This window comes from Sporisorium graminicola, chromosome SGRAM_22, assembly GCF_005498985.1.
Source record: "Sporisorium graminicola strain CBS 10092 chromosome SGRAM_22, whole genome shotgun sequence".
NCBI classification, from domain to species: domain Eukaryota; kingdom Fungi; phylum Basidiomycota; class Ustilaginomycetes; order Ustilaginales; family Ustilaginaceae; genus Sporisorium; species Sporisorium graminicola.
Genome location: NC_043731.1, coordinates 947803 through 968336, shown reverse-complemented (window position 1 = coordinate 968336; position 20534 = coordinate 947803). Strand labels below are relative to the sequence as shown.

The 20534-nt window shown below is 56.4% G+C and overlaps 9 protein-coding genes across 9 annotated transcripts; 5 read left to right on the top strand and 4 right to left on the bottom strand.

Moving 5' to 3' along the window:
• Positions 1 to 641: 641 nt before the first annotated feature.
• On the top strand, positions 642 to 1799 carry EX895_003993 (uncharacterized protein; the record flags this gene model as incomplete). Its single annotated transcript, XM_029884591.1, has 1 exon — positions 642 to 1799. The coding sequence occupies one exon, from the start codon at positions 642 to 644 to the stop codon at positions 1797 to 1799; it is 1158 nt and encodes a 385-aa protein (XP_029739301.1).
• A 1099-nt stretch (positions 1800 to 2898) lies between these two features.
• Positions 2899 to 4431, top strand: EX895_003992 (uncharacterized protein; the record flags this gene model as incomplete). The annotated part of the gene is made up of 1 exon (XM_029884590.1): positions 2899 to 4431. One exon carries the CDS (start codon positions 2899 to 2901, stop codon positions 4429 to 4431), a length of 1533 nt encoding a protein of 510 aa, XP_029739300.1.
• A 235-nt stretch (positions 4432 to 4666) lies between these two features.
• EX895_003991 (uncharacterized protein) lies at positions 4667 to 5254 on the bottom strand (the record flags this gene model as incomplete). Its single annotated transcript, XM_029884589.1, has 1 exon — positions 4667 to 5254. One exon carries the CDS (start codon positions 5252 to 5254, stop codon positions 4667 to 4669), a length of 588 nt encoding a protein of 195 aa, XP_029739299.1.
• Positions 5255 to 5580: 326 nt separating this feature from the next.
• Positions 5581 to 6400, top strand: EX895_003990 (uncharacterized protein; the record flags this gene model as incomplete). Its single annotated transcript, XM_029884588.1, has 2 exons — positions 5581 to 6243; positions 6338 to 6400. The coding sequence occupies 2 exons, from the start codon at positions 5581 to 5583 to the stop codon at positions 6398 to 6400; spliced, it is 726 nt and encodes a 241-aa protein (XP_029739298.1).
• Positions 6401 to 6517: 117 nt separating this feature from the next.
• On the bottom strand, positions 6518 to 7870 carry EX895_003989 (uncharacterized protein; the record flags this gene model as incomplete). Its single annotated transcript, XM_029884587.1, has 3 exons — positions 6518 to 6610; positions 6702 to 6804; positions 6894 to 7870. The coding sequence occupies 3 exons, from the start codon at positions 7868 to 7870 to the stop codon at positions 6518 to 6520; spliced, it is 1173 nt and encodes a 390-aa protein (XP_029739297.1).
• Positions 7871 to 8571: 701 nt separating this feature from the next.
• On the top strand, positions 8572 to 9582 carry EX895_003988 (uncharacterized protein; the record flags this gene model as incomplete). The annotated part of the gene is made up of 1 exon (XM_029884586.1): positions 8572 to 9582. The coding sequence occupies one exon, from the start codon at positions 8572 to 8574 to the stop codon at positions 9580 to 9582; it is 1011 nt and encodes a 336-aa protein (XP_029739296.1).
• A 232-nt stretch (positions 9583 to 9814) lies between these two features.
• On the bottom strand, positions 9815 to 10486 carry EX895_003987 (uncharacterized protein; the record flags this gene model as incomplete). The annotated part of the gene is made up of 1 exon (XM_029884585.1): positions 9815 to 10486. One exon carries the CDS (start codon positions 10484 to 10486, stop codon positions 9815 to 9817), a length of 672 nt encoding a protein of 223 aa, XP_029739295.1.
• A 3688-nt stretch (positions 10487 to 14174) lies between these two features.
• EX895_003986 (uncharacterized protein) lies at positions 14175 to 17870 on the top strand (the record flags this gene model as incomplete). Its single annotated transcript, XM_029884584.1, has 1 exon — positions 14175 to 17870. One exon carries the CDS (start codon positions 14175 to 14177, stop codon positions 17868 to 17870), a length of 3696 nt encoding a protein of 1231 aa, XP_029739294.1.
• A 207-nt stretch (positions 17871 to 18077) lies between these two features.
• EX895_003985 (uncharacterized protein) lies at positions 18078 to 19925 on the bottom strand (the record flags this gene model as incomplete). The annotated part of the gene is made up of 1 exon (XM_029884583.1): positions 18078 to 19925. The coding sequence occupies one exon, from the start codon at positions 19923 to 19925 to the stop codon at positions 18078 to 18080; it is 1848 nt and encodes a 615-aa protein (XP_029739293.1).
• Positions 19926 to 20534: the final 609 nt, after the last annotated feature.

Below are 20534 nucleotides of genomic sequence, written 5' to 3'. Positions count from 1 at the left end.
CCAGTCCAAGATGACCTGTCGATGGCTCGCTCGCACAACTCCGGCGGTCATCTTTTGACACCTAGCTAGTGCCTTCTGTCAAGACCACGCATGGCATTGCTTCCAACAGTCGCTGACAGCCTGCTTCTCACATTCTTTTCCACGAGGCCGAGGCTGAGTGTCTGAGAAGTGCGTCCGATCTCCCCCGATTGCAGCCAAAAAAGTCATCCGCAGCGAGAATGTCGCGACGAGGGAGAAGCATCGGGAGGAGGAAAAGCAGCGTGTTCACTCCGTTGCCCTAACATGCGAATTCGTAAAAATACAGAGTCGTGCAGCTGCACGTCCACTATCAGATAGCCGCAATCGCTGTTTGGCAAGCCTCGGAACTCGGGACAGACACAAGAAATCAGAAATTTCGCCAAAACTTTGCAGGCAAGCGAACTTTTCTTGGCTACGAACAAGTCAAGGTGGGCAACGCGACCATCGACCATCCATCCTCAATCGCGACAACTGCTCTACTTCATACATCGCTGTGCGCATCCTTGACCCACAGCATCAAAGTTGACTGATAGCAAATCCGACTCCTCCTATACCTCTGCCAAGTAACTCGCTCCACTCTATAAAGCCCGGCCGACAAGAACCGACCACCCTCGTACGGCGACATGTCTCCCAAGAAGCGATCGCGAGCCTCCTCAACAGCATCCGACGACGTCAAGTCGCACAAGCACTCGGGTACCTTGCATGGCCTCGGTGGGAGTAGCGGTGCTGGTGCCTCTTCCAGCCGCGCTGCGAGAACTCTGCCCGCTTCTGGGCCGCTCGTCCACGCATCCCAAGACCTCGATGACTTCCAAGCCTCCTTCTGGCGCTACCAGATGGACCTCGTCGAGCAAGGCGGAGACGCAGACGGCAACATTGTCGACTTCAAGTCTGGTCTGCCTACGCAGGGCCAACTTCCACTGGCGCGCATCAAAAAGGTAATGAAGTCCGACGACCAGGTCAAGATGATCTCGGCCGAGGCGCCCATCCTCTTTGCGAGGGCGTGCGAGATCTTCATATCTGACCTCACCTGCCGTGCCTTTCTCATTGCAGAAGAGCACAAGAGGAGAACCATCCAGAGGTCTGACATTGCCGGTGCCATTGGTCGATCCGATCTGTTTGATTTCCTGATCGATATTGTGCCTCGACACGAGAGTGTGCCTAGCAGCAGGCTGCCCGGCGGAGGAGCAGCCAAGCGTGAAAAGACGGGCGAGGGCAAGGGTCTTGGCCACTCCAGCGCGCTCGCAAGTGGCAGCAAACGCCAGCAGCAGCTAGAAGAGCCCACCTCGCACGATGAACACTTGCTCCACGGATTCTCGGGCGGCGCTTACGAAGACGCAGACGCTTCGGCAGCAGCGGTTGCAGAAGCAGCCGCGGCGGCATCCGATTCGTTCAACATCCCGCACACGGCTGTTGACAGCGCACACGTCGACGTCGGCAACACACACAGCAACAGCAGCATGGCTCACTGGATTCACGACAGCTCGGCAGACGAACACTCGTCCCAACCGGAACTTCCATCGCACACGCACTCGCATTCGCAAACACACCACCAGAGCGCACCACACCCTTCGCACGACCATCACCAGCAGCAACAGCAGCATCACCACGCACACCACGCACAACACCCCCACCACGGCGCACAGCATCATATCAGTGGCCACCACTCGCATCACCACTCGCCGCTGGACTACGTCACGCCTTCCAACGCCGGTACGCCCAACAGCATCGGTGCTGGCAGCACGAACGGCGGTGCTTGGTCTCACACCTTTTCTGGTTTTTGATGCGTCCTTGTGAAAGCCTCCTCCGCCCCTACTTCTTTCACGTTTGATTCTCAACCTTGCTCCTGTTTGTCTGGCTTTCACGGACCGATACCACCATTCCTGAAGTTTCAGCTGAATCATGTACCACCATCCAAGGACACTGTGGGAACGAGCACTTTCGTTCTATCCTGTTGCGGTTCTCGATAATTTCAAACCTTGTATCATCACATACCAAGCCTGTAGAGGTCTCATCTGTGTCCTTGTCGCTGAATGTTGTACATCGGTGTAGAGCGTGATATCGTCTCAAGAGCTCCATCCTGACCTCAATTTGGCTTAATTTTTGTATCTCGACGCTCGAACTTCATCGCGAGTTGTGGGCGGGGAGCTGAGGCGTCAGACCGGGGGAGCGTTCACTAGGGAGACAGGTGAAGTCTTTTTGCGCCATAGTCTTGGGTCTCGTTCATCAGCTGCCCGCCTTCACGTGGGCTGCTCTGCGTAGGGAAACGAAGTCGAAGCTCACATTCCGCACGTCGAGCTTGTGCGATGCCGAACTGTGGGGCGAAGAACCCGAACGTAAAAACGAAAAGCACAGATTTGCGGGGAAAAGTTTGTCTGCTTTCAACCAGTACTTCGGCTTGTGCATCTAAGTTATCCCACTCAAGCGTTAAGCGTCTGCAATTCGGGAAGTCGGTTCCAAGCGAGGAGGCCAAGCCCGCGGATCATGTCCTTCGCCTAGGTGGACGAACACCTGCGTGGAATGCAGCTGATAAGCGCTCTGTCGAGATTAGGACGCACTGGACACCTGACGTTGCGTGAGGGAAGTGCGTAACTACAGGACAGGAAACACTCTCACGAGGTAAAGAAGCCATGAACTCCTGCAAGGAAGCAGCTATGCGAGGGTCCTGCCATGATGTTCGAGCGTGTCGTCTACTGTAAAAGGTGCACGCTGATAGGGTCCTGTTCGGTTATGGACTTTACTACTCCGCACTAGCTTGAGCCAGCCACATAAATATCGACTCCATCTCCCTTGCCTCTCGGTCCACATCCTCTTCCCCCTCAACCTCGGTCCCATGTGACTATCACACTGTTGCTCTCAACGCAAGTCTCAGTCGCTTCCAATATGCAGAGCTGGCAAATCTGCGCCATCGTGCTGCTAGCCATCCACCTGGCGCGCGTCCAGCTGCAGCGCTTGTCCCACTACCGACACATTCAGAAGCGCTATGGTGGACGCTACTTCCTCCCCAGCACGGGCGCCAACGCTGGCAAGCCGCGCATGATCGATTCATATCAAGGCGTGCGTGACGCCCAACGAATCTTACGTCTCTCCGCTAGCATGGACTTCCCGTTCACTTTCACAAAGTCGCTCGAGTTCGCCCTCTTTCGCACCTATGGCATCCCGACCATCTCGTCGCTGCTGCTGCACACTGGTCAGCTCGGCAAGGCCGAAAACGCTGGTCGTCGGTATGTGGATACTTCCAGCTTGATTCAAGCGTTCATGGCGTTTCCCGTGCCGCGGTTCGACTTGCCCGACGGCGCCGAGTCTGTCAAAGAGGACGAAGGAGGCGTAAACTGGGAACACTACGGCGAAGATCCCGACGATCCGCGTTCCTCCATCGCTCTGGCCAGAGTCAACTTCCTGCATGGCAGATGGAAGAGTAAGATCTCGAATGACGACCTCGTCTACACGCTCAGCACCTTCGTGAAGGAACCCGCCAAGTGGATCGACCGGTACGAATGGAGACAAATGAGCGCTCTCGAGAAAGAAGCGCTTTTTGCGATCTTCTATCACATCGGCCGCTGCATGGGCATCAAAGACATCCCCGACAGCCTCGACGACTTTCTGGAATGGAGCGAGAACTACGAACGCAACTACATGCACTTCCAGCAGTGCAACAGGGATGTCGCGGATCACACGACCAATCTGCTCATGTATGCGCTGCCCTCGTTCCTTCACGGCTTTGCCCGGAAGCTGGTGGCGTCGTTGATGGACGATCGCCTCATACAGGCGATGGGCTACCCTCGTGCGCCGGGCTGGGTTGTGACGCTCAAAGATGCGCTCTTTGGAGTCAGAGCGTTCATGACACGTACTCTGATGCTTCCAAGAAGTAAGCCGCTGAGCAATTTGCCCATCGCAGCCAACGAACAGGGAAACGTGTTCTCGGTCGAAAACTTGCTTTCCGATGGCATTCCCGCCGTCTGCCCCGCCTCTGGCGCTCGTGCTCAGGACGGCAAAGTGTGCCCCGTCGGTGGTCACCTTCACACTGACGCTCCAACGACCACTGCCGAAGAAAAGAAGTTCAAGCCAGCACCGTGGCGCATGGAGCTGTCGTGGTACGAGAACGAACCCGTCTACGCGCGGCCCTTCCCGCCTCGCTCTGCCGGATGGTGGGCCGAGGAAGTCAAGATTGCACTTGGCCTCTTGAAGCGAGAGGACAGAAGAGGTGCAGCGAAGTGGATGCCCGTCACGCTGCCCGTGCCCACGAAAGCGCAGAGCGAGAATGCAGAGGGCGAGCCGGTTCAAGGTTTCGGTGGATTCAGGCTGGAAGAACTCGGACCGAAAGGTTTGGAGCTCAAGGGTCGCAAAGAGGTTCTGGAGAATGCCGAAAAGCTGTACGGTGGCAAGATCGAGGGCAGGTGGGGCTTCGATCCCTAAACGCACAGCTTTGTTCGTTCGATTGTCTTTTGTCGGGGTGGTTCTCGTTTGCTTCGCTCAATCTAGTTCGCTTTGGGAAAAACATCGCAGTGCCAGTGTGATCAATGCTGTGCGAGAGAAGATTCGCAATTATTGTTGCTCAAGCCGTGTGTACCATGACAAAAAAGCGCCACGAAACGAGACCGAGTGACGGACGGGGTATATTGGTCTCGCTTCGTCCTATCTAACGTCTCTTCTACTCGCTTGTCCCTGCCGATTCGCTCTGCACCTGCGCCAAATCCGGGAACGCCTGTTCGAGCGCAGCGTCCAGTCTGTTTTTGTAGCTTTGCACCGCTCTGTGCTGGCCGTAACTGTACTGATTCTCGCTCGCCAACCTGTTGACAAAGTTGCGCGTGTGGATGTCGGGATTCTTGCCCGTGTCCAGCATCTCGAGCACGTCCTGCGGGATCATCATGTGTGCTCTGTGCACTTCGTCCTTGGTAGCGTCGAGAGCAGCGAGAGCTTGGATGCATTCGTTGACTTTAATCGCGACAAGGTGCTGCGAGCCTTCTTGGACGTCTGCGGAGCACACGGCAAGTTGGTAAAGCAGGTCGACGACGGATCGCACTCTTGTTTCGAGGTTGGCGCGTACCGCTTCTGTCGGGTCTGTTGGCGGAGCGGTGGCGATCTGATTGAACTGCGTTGGCTGCGCGAGAGTTGAGGCGGGTGCAGGAGCGTTGGTGGAGGAAGAGCCGTTGGCTGTGCCTGGTTGAGGCTCGGGAGAGGGCGAGGGAGATGTTGGCGTGATCTGCCGTGGTCGACGGTTTCCTGCTGCTGAAGACATCGTCAGGACTGGGAGCTCTCTTTCAAGGACGGACCAAGTCGATGCTGTCGAAGAGGCGATGTCGAAGCCGTGGTTTGGCGTCGAGCGTTGATGGTGCCAAGGGAGAATATGGAGTGGCACGAAGAGGTAACTTTTGACAAGCCACGAAGACCATCCCGAATCCCGCTTCGAACTCATCGGTTTAACAAAACAAAGCTCGAAAAAAGCGAGGCTGGGTTTCGCATTGACCACCGACCTCCTCGTCTTGCTCCACTTGCCCTGTCTTGCTTCAACACCATTCTACACCGCAGCAGAACCCTCTCCAGTCGACAAGAATATCAGCGAAAATGACCGAGTCAAAGATGATGTGGGTACCGCTCGAGTCCAACCCGGAGCTCTTCACCACCTGGTGCTCGTCTATGGGCATGGACACGTCCAAATTCGCTTTCCACGACATCTACGGCACCGACCCCGACCTGCTCGCCATGGTGCCGCAACCGGTCGCTGCCGTCCTCCTCCTCTTTCCGATTACTGATTCCGTAGCCAAGCTCCGTCAGGAGGAAAACGCATCACCACAACCAACCCTTTCCGACTCCGACAAGATCCTCTGGTTCAAGCAGACCATCGGCAACGCCTGTGGCACCATCGGTCTACTCCATGCCCTTGCCAACTCGTCCGCTTCCTCCGCCATCAAACCGGACTCGCCTCTCGACACACTCTTCAAAAAGGCAAGATCAACACAGGATGTAGACGAGAGGGCAAGCATCTTGTACAACTCCAAAGAGCTCCAGACGGTTCACGAGGCAACAGCGAGCCAAGGTCAGAGCCAGGCTCCCGAGGACCTCGACAATGTGCTTTTGCACTTTGTCTGCTTTGTCAGGAGCAAGGATGGCGAGCTTGTGGAGCTGGACGGATCAGGTGGCCGAACTGGTCCGCTGAACAGGGGTAAGAAGGTAGCTTCGCAAGAAAACCTTTTGCCCGTGGCGGTGGAGTATGTCAAGGACAACTATGTAAGTTCATCACTCGACATCTTCGCAGCTGAAAGTTGCCAGCACCGCGATACTGACGTCAGAACTGTCGCTTTTCTCCTTCAACACCGTTCAGATGGCATTAAACCCGGATGAGGTCAACTTCAACCTGATCGCTCTTGGACCCTCTCTCGACTAGCCGAACCCTACCGGTTCCGAATGACCTATCATACAAGAATCACGTATCTGCTGTCGTTGCCAGCTGATCGCACATCTCTTCATTCCGTTCGAGACCTAGATCGACAGAAGGGGCTGATCACAGATGACCCTGATTGGCAGCCTTGACCGCATGAGCAGCCGCAGCATTGAAGTCGTCGTGGAAGGCAAACTCGAGTCCAGACGCTTGCAGCTGTACGCAATTGCAACGAACGAGATGAAACGTCAGTCATCAGTCGAGACGAACTACCGCTTTATCGGTACACGTGAGAGACAGCACTTACGACCTTGGCAGCATCTTCTGAGCCGGTACCCTTCATTCGCACCACGATGGGCTTGGTGATCTTGTCGTCCTTGACTGCATCTATGATGCCCTGCGACACGATACTGTGTAGCGTGGAACACGTGTCAAGCTTCCACGGCGTCAGTATCCTCCTCATGCACCATTTTAATCGTCAGTAGGATAATCGACTTACTCGGTTCTCGTGATGCCGCCAAAGGTATTGACAAAGATGGCTTTGACCGCAGGGTCCCTGTTCAGCGTCTCTACCGCCAACTTTGCGTTGGTTCTGTTCGCTCCACCTCCACCGTCTAAGAAGTTGGCTGGTCTACCGCCAGCCACGTTGAGTCCATCCATGGTAGCCATTGCATTACCAGCGCCGTACCCAAAGCAGCCCACGTTTCCGTCTGGCGACTCTCCTCCTGCCTCCGTCTGCGTCGGTGTCGGCGCATCCACATCGGAGAGCTTGACATAGAACAACCCGCCATCTTCGGCGCGAGCTGTGTTGGCGTTGCGCGGACGTGACTCAAAGTACGGCTTGAGCAGCGGCTGTCGGCGTACGGCGAAGTCATCGAACTCCAAATATGGAGCGATTACCCGGATTCCACCTTCGCCGGAGGGGACCAGAGTGAAGCTGAACCAGAGACCCTCGTACCGGTCAAAGATGTCCCACATTGCCTCGATGACCGAGGGTGCTTCCTTTGCAGTCAAGCCATGGACGAGCGATCCCAGCGCCGAAGCGGGGAGTGAGGAAGTGTTGGATCGCACAGCAGCATGCGCGATCGACTCGGGAGAATGCTGGCGCAGCTTGAGCAGTCCGAGCCCGCCTCTGCCGAAGTAGGTGCTGTCTAGGGCACGCACGCTGGACAGCGGAGCGGAGAGGATGCTGGGTCCGTAAAACTTGCCCTTGCCTGCACCACTGCCGCTTGGCCACGACGCTTGCGGGTCACGATCAGCAGATATCAGCACTGCGACGCCTTCGCTGCTCCGAGCCGCCGAGGTTGAAGCGGATTCGATTTGAACAGAAGCCGGCAAAGTTGAGCCAGCTTTTGAGAGGAAAGTAGGAATGTCTTTCGCCTCTAAATGGAAGTCTCGTACATGGCGGAAGGGGGTTTGTGTCGCTGGGGATCGCGAAGCCGCTAATAATGCTCGTGTTGATGCTCTGGACAGCATGCTTGCGTTGTGCACGGACATTGACACTTTGATGGAGGTTCCTAACGTTGACGAGATGATGGAGCAAAGACGATGGTGATGATGATTTCTGCAACACGCAGCAAACACCCATTTTCCCCACTTCCCCAATGCACGGTCTCTCACAGCAGTGCGGGGTTAATTACACACTCGCCGCTGGTGCGAATTTACGAGGCCATGCTGACCCGGCTTTGCTCTGCCGTGCTGTCGTACTCCACAACACGCTCTCTCTGGCTGCCGATTTTTCCCGCTTTTTTGGCGCATCTACCCCGCACGGATCGCTATCTCTCATCAATCAGACAGAGACCGCGAGTGAGGCAGAAGACGCTGCTAAGTCAAGGTGGGCCTTCATCCTTAACACCGCATCTCTCGTGACACCTTGCGACCCCACACGTTGCTTCTCATCCTGTGACTCGAGTCAGGGCTCGTTTCCTCTTCAACAACAGCATCAAGATCAATGCGATCGACACGGAACGACCTACGGATGCAATAGACCAATACATACAAGCATCAACGACGATTGACAACTCCCTCTCAGTTGGATCTCAGTTGGAAGTTTCTCACCGAACTCGCACACAAGGCAGCAAGACGAATCGTGGCATGGTGGCTGCCGACCGACTGCTAAGATGCTTCTTGTGACCTCGCCCAATGCAACACGAATCGCTCGTACCATTCATACCGCTATGCTTCCCGTGAGCCAGGCCTTGCGGCGTGGTTTCGCATCCAGTACTGGCCGCCAAGGCTACTCGGACACTCTCTCCAACCTGGCGGCAGGCCCACACTCCAATGTGATCGTACAAGGCTTCACGGGCAAAGCGTCGACGGTGCACACACAGATCTCGCTCGACATGGGCACCAACGTCGTCGCAGGCGTGTCCCCCGGCAAAGGCGGTTCCAAGCACCTCGGTGGCCGGCCCGTGTTCAACTCCGTTCGCGAAGTGCTCGACTCCGGGATCCGCGTCGATGCCACGTCCGTCTTCGTACCCCCCGCGCTTGCGGCGGATGCGATCATCGAAGCGATCCATGCCGAGATCCCCTTGATCGTCAGCGTCGCCGAGGGCGTCCCCGTCAAAGACCAGTTCCGCGTCATGGAGGCGCTGCACTCGCAGTCCAAGTCGCGTCTGCTGGGAGCGAACAGTCCCGGCTTCTGCAATCCGAGGGGTTGCAGGATGGGCATTGCGCCAATGATCACGTGCGCGCCGGGGCCGGTGGGGATTACGTCCCGGTCGGGGACGTTGTCGTATGAGGCTGCATACGCCACGAAGAGGCTGGGCCAGTCGTACATCTTGGGCCTCGGGGGCGATTTCTACCCGGGCACGCGCACGGTCGAAGCGCTCGAGTTTCTGTTCAATGATCCAGACACACAGGCTATTGTACTCGCCGGCGAGATAGGAGGGACGATGGAGGAAGAGGTGTATCACCTACTCAGCGACCCCGCGTCCAAGTACAGGCAGAAGGCCGATGCGCACAAGTTCGTCAAGCCCATCGTAGGCTTCATTGCCGGCCTCAACACGCCTCCTGGTCAGATGTTCGGCCATGCAGGCGCCATCTGGCGTGACGGCACGAGTAGTGCAATCGAGAAGAAGAAGATGTGGCAAGAGGTGGGGATCAGGATGGCTGATGCCATTGCAGATGTCGGCAAGTTGATCGAGCAAGAGATGGACAGGTACGGAGTCTCAGCGAGCAAGAAGTAGGCGGCTATTGCACACTGTCTTTCTGGAAGATGCACGTACACCCTCTAGAATAGGATCGAGGTCAGACCTCAAACGATCACTGAACTGTCTTAACCCGCAACCACGCAATCGGAAACACGCAATCGGAAAGTATCCAATGAAAAGACCCTTGTTCCCTAATCTCGCTCTTACGATCCACGAAAACATGAGCTGAGTACGACATATCCACAAAGGTGCAATGCACTTCCCCCTCTCATGCATTGCGAACACTAGGCGCCTTGGACGTGACGTTCGAGTTTGCGGTCGAAGTGTTGTTCTTCGAGTTCGCCGAGGTACGTGCGGTGGGGTTCCACTTCTCGAACTTAATGAACTCGCGGAAGTGGCAGAAGATGGCCATGAGCGACGTGACCGAGTACCAGATGGGGGTGCACAGGGCAAAGTAGACCACGCCGCCCATCTGCGTAAAGTGGGAGCGGTTCCTCGCCTGAATGCACACGGTCAACCCCAAGCAGATCAGGTTAACGGCCAGAGCGAACATGGACAGCGCATAGCCGCCAAAGTCTTGAAAGTAGCGCTGCAACCCCTGCGTGGGGATGTTGTAGCAGATGCCCGAGGCAAGCATGAAGACGAGCTGGCTGTTGACATAGAAGTAGAACTCGCGGTAGAGGAGGAGCTGGAAGAGGCCGACGCGGGATCGCCAGCTGTTGTTGTCCGAGTAAGCCCCGCGGCGGATGGAGGGGATGGCGTGGCGGAAGGCGACCTGCGTCCATCCCTGTGACCAGCGCAGACGCTGCTTGACGAGCGCCGCAAGCGTTTCTGGAGCAAGCTCGTAGGAGAGCACCTTGAGGTCGTACTCGATACGCGCGCCCGAGATGATGGCACGCATCGACGAGTCGATGTCCTCGGTCAGCATGTGCTTCTGCATCCCCAGCGTTCGAAGCAGCGACGCATTCCAGTGCCCGTTGGAACCACCAAAGAAGCCGTAGCCCTGCACCTCGGCGCGGCCCGAGTGCATCACACCGTAGATCAGGTCGAACTCGGCGGCAATGAGCTTGGTCAAAAACGTCTCGGCGTAGTTGTAGATGCAGCAGCGACCCTGAATGATATCGACACCGCCCTGCATAAAGCGCTTGGCGACCCAGCGCAGCGCGTCCGGCTCTGGGTAGTGGTCCGTGTCGTAGAGCGTGATGATCTCACCCTTGGACTCGAGCGTGAGGAAGTGATTGATGTTGTCGGCCTTGGACGTTGAGTTGGGCACCTTGACAATGCGGACGTTGGAGCGTTCCTTTGCGAGCTCGCGCAGCTCGCTCTCGACCGGCTCGATCGGGTAGGGGGTGTTGTAGCATACGTTGATGGTCATGCGGTTGGCAGGGTAGTTGAGCTCGCGAAGGGCGTACTTGACCTGACGCATGATAATCTCCTGTTCGTTGGGCAGGTAAGCGACGAGAACGACGTCGATCAAAGGCCACTCCTGGCCGTCCTCGAGCTTGAAGCCGTGCACTTTGGCGTGGCGCCATGCCTTGCGAGCGTTGATCGAGGGACGGATGCTCTGCATCGCCTCGGTCGACACCGAGAGCGCGGTAAACGTCTGGAGTGCGACCAGGGTGTACCAGATGGCTCGGTGCAGACCAGCAGGGATGAGCAGGTAAAAGAAGAACGAGAGCATGCTGTAGCAAATGAGCATGATCATGGGCGTCCAGCCATAGTACCACGCCGACGCCTGGCGGGTCAGCTTGGAAAGTGTGGAGCCGGCCATTTTGGAGGTCTGTCGTCGGTCGTGAAGGTTGTAGACACTTGTTCGGAGAGGTCCAGCTGACTTAACGTCGAACAGACTGTCTGCTATGCCTGATGCACCAAAAAGGCAGGGTGTGGCTATCTTGTGCCAATCCAACGAACAGGGTAGTGAATAGCCGGATGGGAAGCTTGAGGAAAATGATTGGGTATCGGTATATGAGATGGTGGATGTTGATCAAGTTGAGAAGGTGAGGTTCTCGATAGCCCAGTGTCACAACGAGGGGGGATGACTGTTTGTAGAAAGCAGAGGTGCCGAAAGCTCTTGTTCGGAAAGGCAAGCTGAACACGAGCGAGACGTTGCTTGCCTAGCAAGCCCGCAACCCTGCGCACTATGTTTTGAGCTCAGTGGTCTAGATTGACAATCAGAGTGAAACGGCGGCGGCGGCGTCGACAGCGGCGCCATCTCCTCTTCGAAAGCATGCGGCCCTCTGACCAAGTATGCGGAGAGCAACTCTGTTCAGGTACCGGCTATCTCGACAGGCAAAGGCAGCGGCTGCCGAACCACATTGCACACGAAGCACAGCAAGCCAAGGCGTTGTATTGTAACGAGACTTGGCAGTAGCGCCGCATTGTTGCTTGCAAAACAGGGCTTGCCGTCCTTTTGAGAAAACGCCATGTCGATCTGGAACCTAAAGAATTGAGATTCCGCTCGCTCTCTTTTTGTCTTGCGTTTTGCTGTGTTTATTTTCAACAAAGATCATTCGGTCTGTCGCCATCAGCATCACCAGATCGACTGGATGTCCGCCTTGAAGCAGCTCTGACTGGATAGACTTGCTCAGCACAGGACAGATTCTGGCCGCCATGTCAATCATGCCTTCTTCCTGGTGAACTGTGGATGGGCTTCGAATGGGCGTCGTCGTGAGAAGGTTGCAAGACCTGCCCTACTACACGCGAGACAGCGTTGCAGCGGAGCCTGAAGTGTTTTGTTCCACTCGAGCTCAAGCCTTCAAGTACGGCTGCAGCGAGTCAAACTGAGAAGAGCCCGCCGTTATCGCAGCGCTACCATCAGAGCAGCTACGTACAAAGTCGGAAGCAAACAACTCGTGTATCGGGAAGCTGCAAAGATGTTTGTTGGCTGCGACCAAATGCGGAACGGCGAATCGAAAGTCAGTCCGAAACACACTCAGACGCCACCGTACTTACAAGGAGCCAACCAGAATATCATTACAGTAGTTGCAATAATCTTTTTCGATTGTTCATCTTTCAGGAAACTGTGGAGCAGAAACGCGGCAATCAATCAATGAAGATCCTTTGGTCCTTTTTTACTGTAATGTATTTGTGTCTGGCTTGGCTACTGAAGCTGTCAGATGTCTCGCTAGCCGCCCTTGCGATGCGCGCGCCGCCACTTTTCATCAGTCCCGCAGCGCCGTTTGATGAGCTTCTCTGCATGAATGCGCTCGACGCCATCTTCTGAGAGAGGGGGGGGGCCAGCCACTGCTCCAATCCGAAACTTGGCGCGGTCTTGGACACTCGGCTGGAGAGCGCTACAACGTCAGTGGCCATCTTTTTCCCCTGCTTTGTCCGTTGTTCCTCGTCTTTTCAGGCACAGTCTGGCCCTGCGACTTTTTCATGCTAGTCATGCATCAACGTGTTTCGCCCAAGTGTCGAGCTCACCGTATGACAGCAACTAGAGTCAGGTACCGCGTGCTACACGAGCATGCGAGCCACTACAGTATTACTTGATCTTTCCTTTGGGTTTTTCGCAAGCGCTGAGTTGCAACTGCTCGAGGTAGATCACAATTCAGACCGCGCTTCCTGAAAGAGTCGAGGCAAGGACATTTGGATTCCGACTCCCCACGAGTGCACTGCACATACATGTACGCCTCGTGAATTTAACTCCGCTTTCCGCCATGTCTCAAGCCGGTCTGAATGCGATGCTTTTTACACTGTAATCTCGTTCATTTGCAGCCTGGCGTTCTTTTTTTTCTCAGGCCTCGATCATCCTCGACGCCCAGCTGCTGCTGTTTCTAGGCTAGGCGCAACTCTATCCGCTTGCAGATGGCAAAAGATTGCCCGCCTGGTCGCTACTCCGTTGGTCTGCAGTTGCTTCTCTCAGACTCGAAGCCACTGAATCGTTTGAGTGGGGAAAACCTTTCATTCTTAAATTGTGGATGCAAACAGGCGGCAAAGGCCCAAGTGCTTGGTCGAGCTGTCAAACACCGAATGCGCCACGCTCGCCACGCTCGCCATGCTTGCTTGCCTCTTTTCGCATATGTCTCACCCCTTCAGCGCAGATGTAGTAAATGCAACAGACCCCGCTGCATCCCCCCATCCTTTCCTCTTGCAAGCCAAGCAACTCTTGAGCGCCACTTGTTGATGGGCACACTTGTGTGTATTGTTCTGCTTCCGGGTCCAGATGGATTCGGCTGATGGTCACTTCCTACTTTTGCTCTGATCCGCAGCGGCCGACAACGCTGACTGATATTTTGAGCTTCTCTCGACCTCCAAGTGCCAGCTTGAACCGCTCTTGCCGCATCACATATATTCCTCGTCGATCCTTTCACTCAACGTTTCAGACCACCTGTCCATCTCCCTCCCTCTCTTCCGTCAAGAAAGAAGGTCGTCTCCAGCGCTAAAGCCATTACTGTTCCTCCTGTTCGCACAGCGCACAGTAAGCGTGGCCTTCGCACAGGGACAGATCGGCAAGAGTCCTATCTTCCTTCGCCTCCGTGCTCAAACGCCATCAGCAACACTCGTTTTGGTCCGCTAGCCACTCGCGCTTTTCAAGCAGCCCCTGAGTTCATCAACTTTTCGCAGCAAGTCGATCTTAGCTGTGCGAGATTCGAGTTCGTTCACTCCTTACCCTCTAATTCGTCGGCATGGTCAAGGCAGTCTCGCTCCTGACAAGCGCCGTTTTGGCCTTGTCGAGCCTCACTTTTCATGTCAGGGCTGACTGCGAGTGCGGCTACTTGGATCCCTCCACGAATCACCTCTGGACCGATGCAGCGTTCAGCTACTTCAACGAGACCGGTTTGGACGATGTGGTCATGAACCCGGCCAAGTCGCCCAAGATCCAAGGCGCACAGATCGCGGGTGACACGGGCGAAGGCCAGCAGACCTGGTCAGCAGTCGGCGATCACATCAACCCCTACGAGGAGTCATTCGGGGCTACCTACCTCAGTGCGGTCAGCTACAACAACACCTACATTGACAACCGCACCGAAGGAATCGCCATGCAGGTGTCCGTTGCAGACCAGACCAAGCACATTGTCAACGGTTCGAGTATCGTCACCCGACGTCGCGATATCCTCTACGGTTCGTTCCGCGCCAGTATCAAGCCTCCGTTCATCAACAACACTCCGGGCTTTGACCACGGCTACGGATCCGGCTTCAAGTTTGCCGTCTCGTACAATGACTCGGAAAACATGTATGTCAGCATACTCACCAACGACTTCATGCCCAACTCGACACTCGGCTGGTCGCACTCGGCAGCTCGATGGAACGACAATCCGGTCAAGACCAACCTGACCTACTTCCACAACTTTACCCAGACCAACTCGACCATCTTCCTCGAGCACCGCATGGAGTGGCTCAACAACAGCGTGGTCCAGTACAAGAACAATGCTGCCAACAAGTCGGTCACCTTCTACCAGTCCAAGAAGGGTAAGAATACGATCAACCTCCCGAGCACGCCGGCACCGGTCTCGTTACAGGCATGGGCGAATGGCGAGCCGTCGGCTTCCCAGGGACCGCCGATGTACGAACCCAACGTCGTGCGGGTCATGTACACGCGGTTCTTCTTCAACTCGTCGCGTCTCGAGCGGCACGACCAGTTTGTCTCACAGTGTGCTGCTGCCCATTCGTCAGCTAAGGCAGTGTGCAGCACGGAAGATCCTACACTGCGAGCGAGCACGCCGTTCGATCTGGCTGCCGCTCAGCAGTACAAGCCTAAGAAGGTGAAGTTCCACGTACCCATCTGGGCGGTGGTCGTCGAGCTCTTCTTCCTGCTGGTGCTGGCGGTGACGCTCGTGCACGGTCTCTACATCCGCAAAGTTAAGGATACAGAGAAGAAGCGCAAGGCAGCAGCTGTCGCCCTCGCCAAGGAAGAGAAGAAGCAGGCAGCTCTGCTGCAATACGACGAGGTTGACGATCGCACCGACTCGCCTCGCTCCAAAGCTGCTGCCGACTTTGAGAAGCCGTACAAGCAAATCTGGGCCGTTCCGGAGCTCATGGACGATTGGGGTTCCGACGACGAGAGCGACATCGACGAGGACGACGAGCGCTTCTGGGAGTCGGTCGACGTGATGCGAAGCGAGGACTACAAGGAGGACCGCGAAGCGGACCAGCCTGGTCTGCCCCAGTTCGAGGACGCCACTGCCATGAAGCCTAGCGGGAGCACCGACAGTCTCGACAGCTTCAAGTTCCCTCTTCCGAACAACAACGCTTCTCCGCGTACCGAGGTGGGCGCTGATTGGGTCTCGCACAGCCGCAACAACAGCGGTGGCAGCCGCGTTCCCGCTGCAAACCAGTTCAACCTGGTCAACCGTCCCAACTTCCCGCGTGAGACCTCCAACATGCGCCAGCAGCTGGCGGACCGCTTGACCCGCCACAGCCCGTACAGCACGGGCAACATGGGCGACGGTGGCGTCGGCAGCCTCCCTTGTTTCGATGACTACGTCGAGGAGCTCGCCGACGCTGAAGCTGGCGATCGCGGAAGCACCAAAAGCAGCAGCTACCCGCCTCAGATCCCCGATCTGAGCCGCTTCGACTCGTATGAGTCGGACATCCAGCTGCCCGCCAATTCGCACGATGCTGCACGTACCCAGAGATACCTCCAGGACAGCAGCAGCAACGTCAGCCTGCCCTACATCGCTCCCAAGTACGCGGCCTCCGGTGGTCTCCACTCTGCAGCCAACTCCGCCGCGTCGCTGCTCAACTACAGCGGCACGGGCGGCGGAAACAGCAACGGCGTCGGTGCAAGCCACGGCTACTCGTCGTCGGTCAACATCAACTGGGAGACGGAGCCCAAGATCATCCAGTGGAACAAGCGTAAGAGCATGGGCGTCGATCTGCTGGTCGGCCAGCTTGCGCAGCCCGCCATGGGTGACAGGAACGCCGCGCGTCGTCAGTCGACCGTGGTGCATCCGGCACCCAACAATGGCCACTCGTTCTTCACGGTCATCTACCAGCGCGCCTACAACTTCTTCTTCATCTCGGGTGATGGCATGAAGACCGCCTCGGGCGATGCGCGTATCGACTACCTCGACGGCATGCGTGGTTTCGCGTGCCTGTTCGTCTCGCTGGGTCACTTTATCCTGATGTTCTGGAACGCCATGGCCAACTTTTACGGACCGCACCACTACTACCAGTTTGAGTACTGGATCCGCGTCATCTTCGGGCCGATTGTCATCAACGCCGGCCTGGTGCTGGGCATCTTCTTCCTGCTGCCGTCGCGTACCATGGGGTCGCGCTACCTAGTCAAGGGCGGTGTGCAGTCACTCGCGGACAACTCGGTGCGTCGTATGCCGCGTCTCATCATCCCTGCTGCGGGCGCCTGCCTCTCCAACTACTTGATGATCGACGTCGGCGCGTACAAGTGGGTTCCTCGCATGAACTCGCTCACGTGGTCCACGTGGTCGTACTACCAGAACTACAACAATTCGATTGACTTCGTCAACACCTTTATCGCGCTATGGTGGGCCGGGCCGCCGGACCAGCCGGCACTGGTCACGCGCTATGCGACCGGTGTACTGTGGACCATCCCCGTGATTGTGCAGGGCGCTTGGACGTGTATGCTGTGTGCGGTGTTTGCGCACGAGATCAAAACGACCTGGAAGCGGTTTGGGTTCTACGGCATGTGTATTCTGCTCTCGTGGTATGCGCAGACGTGGGATCTGTTCTTCATGGCAGGGCTGGTGATTGCAGATCTGGACATCAACCTCAAGTACCGCAGGTGGGGCGAGATGGGTATCCCTCTTCTGCCAAAAGGGTATGCTAAGCTGCTTCGTATCCCGGAACGCATCCGCCAAAAGTTTGCGCTCAAGGGCAAGGTCATTGCATGGGCATTCTTCTTGGCCTGCTGCGTGCAGGAGTGGCTCTCGTACATCCCCGGTGCCCCCGCCGAAGACTTTGACGTCTGGGATGTCGGCGTCCACCCAAACTTCTACAACTCGCGCCCCAACAAGTGGAACAACGACCTAGGCTACAAGTACCAACGCCCGCGCTCCTCGGCCTGGTTTTTCGTCATGAGCATCTTTATCCTCGCCGACCATTCGGCCGCCTTCCGCCAGCTCTTCCGCCTCCGCGTCTGGTCCTTCCTCGGCAAACATTCCATGGCCTACTTCCTGCTACACGGCATCATCTTCTGGACCTGGGGCGCCTGGCTCTCGGTCACCATGCTCACTCGCGGCATCAACTACTTCGCCACAATCATGGTCGTCTTTTTCACCAGCTACATCTGGCTTACCCTCTTCTGCGTCTGCTTCACCTACACGTTCGAGTACTGGGGCATCATCGCTTCCAAGGCCTTCTGGCGCGCCACGTCCGGAAACCTCGGTCGGCGTGCCGGTGCTTAACGCTCTATACCCGCGCATTCCTTTTTCTTTGTTCAGATGTATCGATTGGTAACTTTAGCTCAAAACTCGGTTCTCTTTCGCAATGGAATGTATCTAACTTATCGCTCCAAAGCCGGACACAAGCAGGAGCAGATTGTGATGCAATTCGTGTTGTGAACGAATCATGCCTAGAATACAAATGTGAACACGTCCGTGAGTGCAGGAAGCTCAAGCATTGATGCACATCTTGCTCCTTTGCCGAATCGCCTTGCCATACTTGAGGAACACAAACGGCACGGGAATCGCAGCGATCGACACAAAGCCAAGCACGCTCGACGCCCAGCCCGAGCCTAGCCCTTGAAACATCTGGCGTCCGAACAGCGGCACAAAGATGGCAAATAGACACCTGGAGGAAGCCATGGCCGAGAGGGCCGATGCGGTATAGATGTGGTAGCACTCGGTGACGTACGCAGAGAGTGAGTTGAACGCAAGCATGAGCGAGACTCCGATCGGCAGACCAGCAAGGATGGGCACGATCCAGGGAATGGATGCGCGCGCGGTCCAGCCAAACCAGAAGAAGCCAATGGCAAATAGTGGTGCTGACAGCCCGACTTGAGGAAGACGTGATTCAGGCACTGGCTTGCCTCCAGCAGCGGCGCGCGCCTTGAGCGAGCGCTGGTTGAAGAAGCCCACGATGGGAGCCGAAATGGCGATGCCGACTCCAATGGCCAGGAAAGCAAGCCCGACCTCGCCGGCATTGAAGCCGTACATGCCTCCAAAGACCACGGGATAGGCTTCAAAGAAGATAAAGATGACCGCGTAGCAGAACGAGGTCCAGAGCGTGGCGTACATGAGTGGTGCTTCGGTGAAGAGCATGTGGAAAGGTCGGCCGACATGGACACGAATGATCTCTGACCAGGAGATGGGCGCCACGGCTCCGTCGACACCCAGCGTCTCTCCAGGTGCGAGAATGTCGTCGCGACCCGTCTCGACGCGCATGCGGAGTGCTTTACGCTTGAGTAGAACGGGAGCGTACGACTCCTTCTGAATGAGCACAACCAACGCCATAGATACGGCAGAGAGCAGACACAGCACCCAGTAGATCCACCTCCAACGGTTGGACGCGACATTGGTGCCGGCGATGAAGCCTCCCACCAGCGGTCCAAGCGTTGGGCCCATAAAAGCTGCCAAAGAATAGGTGAACATGGGCCAGAGTCGAATGTGTGGCAACCAGATGTCCGAAATGGTTCCACCCGAGTTGGCCTGTGGGGCAGCAGCAAAGACACCGACGAGGAAACGGCAGACGAGTAAGGTCGTGATATTGGGTGCAAGCGCACATCCAATGTTGAAGAAAAAGTAGCCGGGCACCGCGAAGTAGTTGACGATGAGGCGACCGTAGAGTTCAGAGAGAGGGGCCCAGAGCGGAGGACCAATGCAGAAGCCAATCATGTAGATGGAGAGTACCAGCGCTGCCACTTCCTGCGAGATGGAGAATTGGTGGAGGTATTGCTCCGTGGCACCGGTGCCGATGGACGAGGTGATGGTTGCGTTGAAATAGAGACACGACACGAGGGCTGTGACGGCCCACTTGCGACGATTGCTCCACTTTGTTGGATCCTCGTCATCGGTCAAGGTAACAGCGGGCGCCTTTTCGTTCTCGTCTGTTCGCTTCTCGTCTGACTGGTTTGGGATTGAAGAGGTGCGTCCTTCCTCCAAAGCGGCACCATCCTGCTCAGAAGCTGGTTGCTCCTCGTCAGACCTGTGAGAATGGAGGTGCCAATGCAGCTTGTGGTGTTCATGAGGTGGCAGCTGGTGCATATGGGCGAGCTTCTCGTACTCGGCAATGGCGGTGGGGTCGCCCTTTTCGACTTGGGTGTGGAGCCTTTGGAGCAGCTGCTCTGTGGCAGAAAGGTCGAGCGAGTTGACACGAGTGGGAGCCTGCGAGAGTGTCAGTGGTGTAGCTACCGCAGTCTGTAGGGCGATAAAGGAGGCGCGATCTGAACGAGGTGGTTGGCGCTGTTCACTGGTGGACGACGATGCTGACGGCGCGGGTGAGGGCGACGTTGAAGCGTGCATGGCTTCGTTAGAGGCTGAAGCAGAAGCTGCAGCTCTGGAAGGAATGCGGACCGTGGTGGGAATAGAGGAGGTGTCGCATTGAAGTACACCGGACTGGCTGCCTTAGCTAAGTGGTTTGTGATAACATTGGTATCGGCGAGGTCGGATACGTTCAACGCAAGTTGACTTTGCCTGTCAATGTACTTGGCAAGTGAGCCGTCGTCAGCGATACGTTGTGTGAGGGTAAGGGGACGGTGGACAGATGGTGGGAAGAGGTCAGGAAGAAGGTGGTAAGCGAGTGGAGAGTGCGAGGAGGTATACGCCGAACAGGGCCGAAGGTGTGGATCAGGGTTTAAAGTGGATGAGTGGAACGGTGATGATCAACAGAAACTGACAGAATCACACTTGCCAGGCACGAAGGCCGAGCGAGCATCACCCTGAGTCGTGCAGAACGGCGATTGGAAGCTGTGACGAACGCCAACGCTGTGATATGCACGCGGAGAAGAACCGAAGCTCGGAAGTCAGAAGGGTTCAATGGGAGGCGAGGAACCCTTCTGTGCGGCTGGTGACAGGCGGCCAACAAAGCTACGTCTATCTCGTCCGTTTGCGGTCATGAGACTGAAGAGAAAG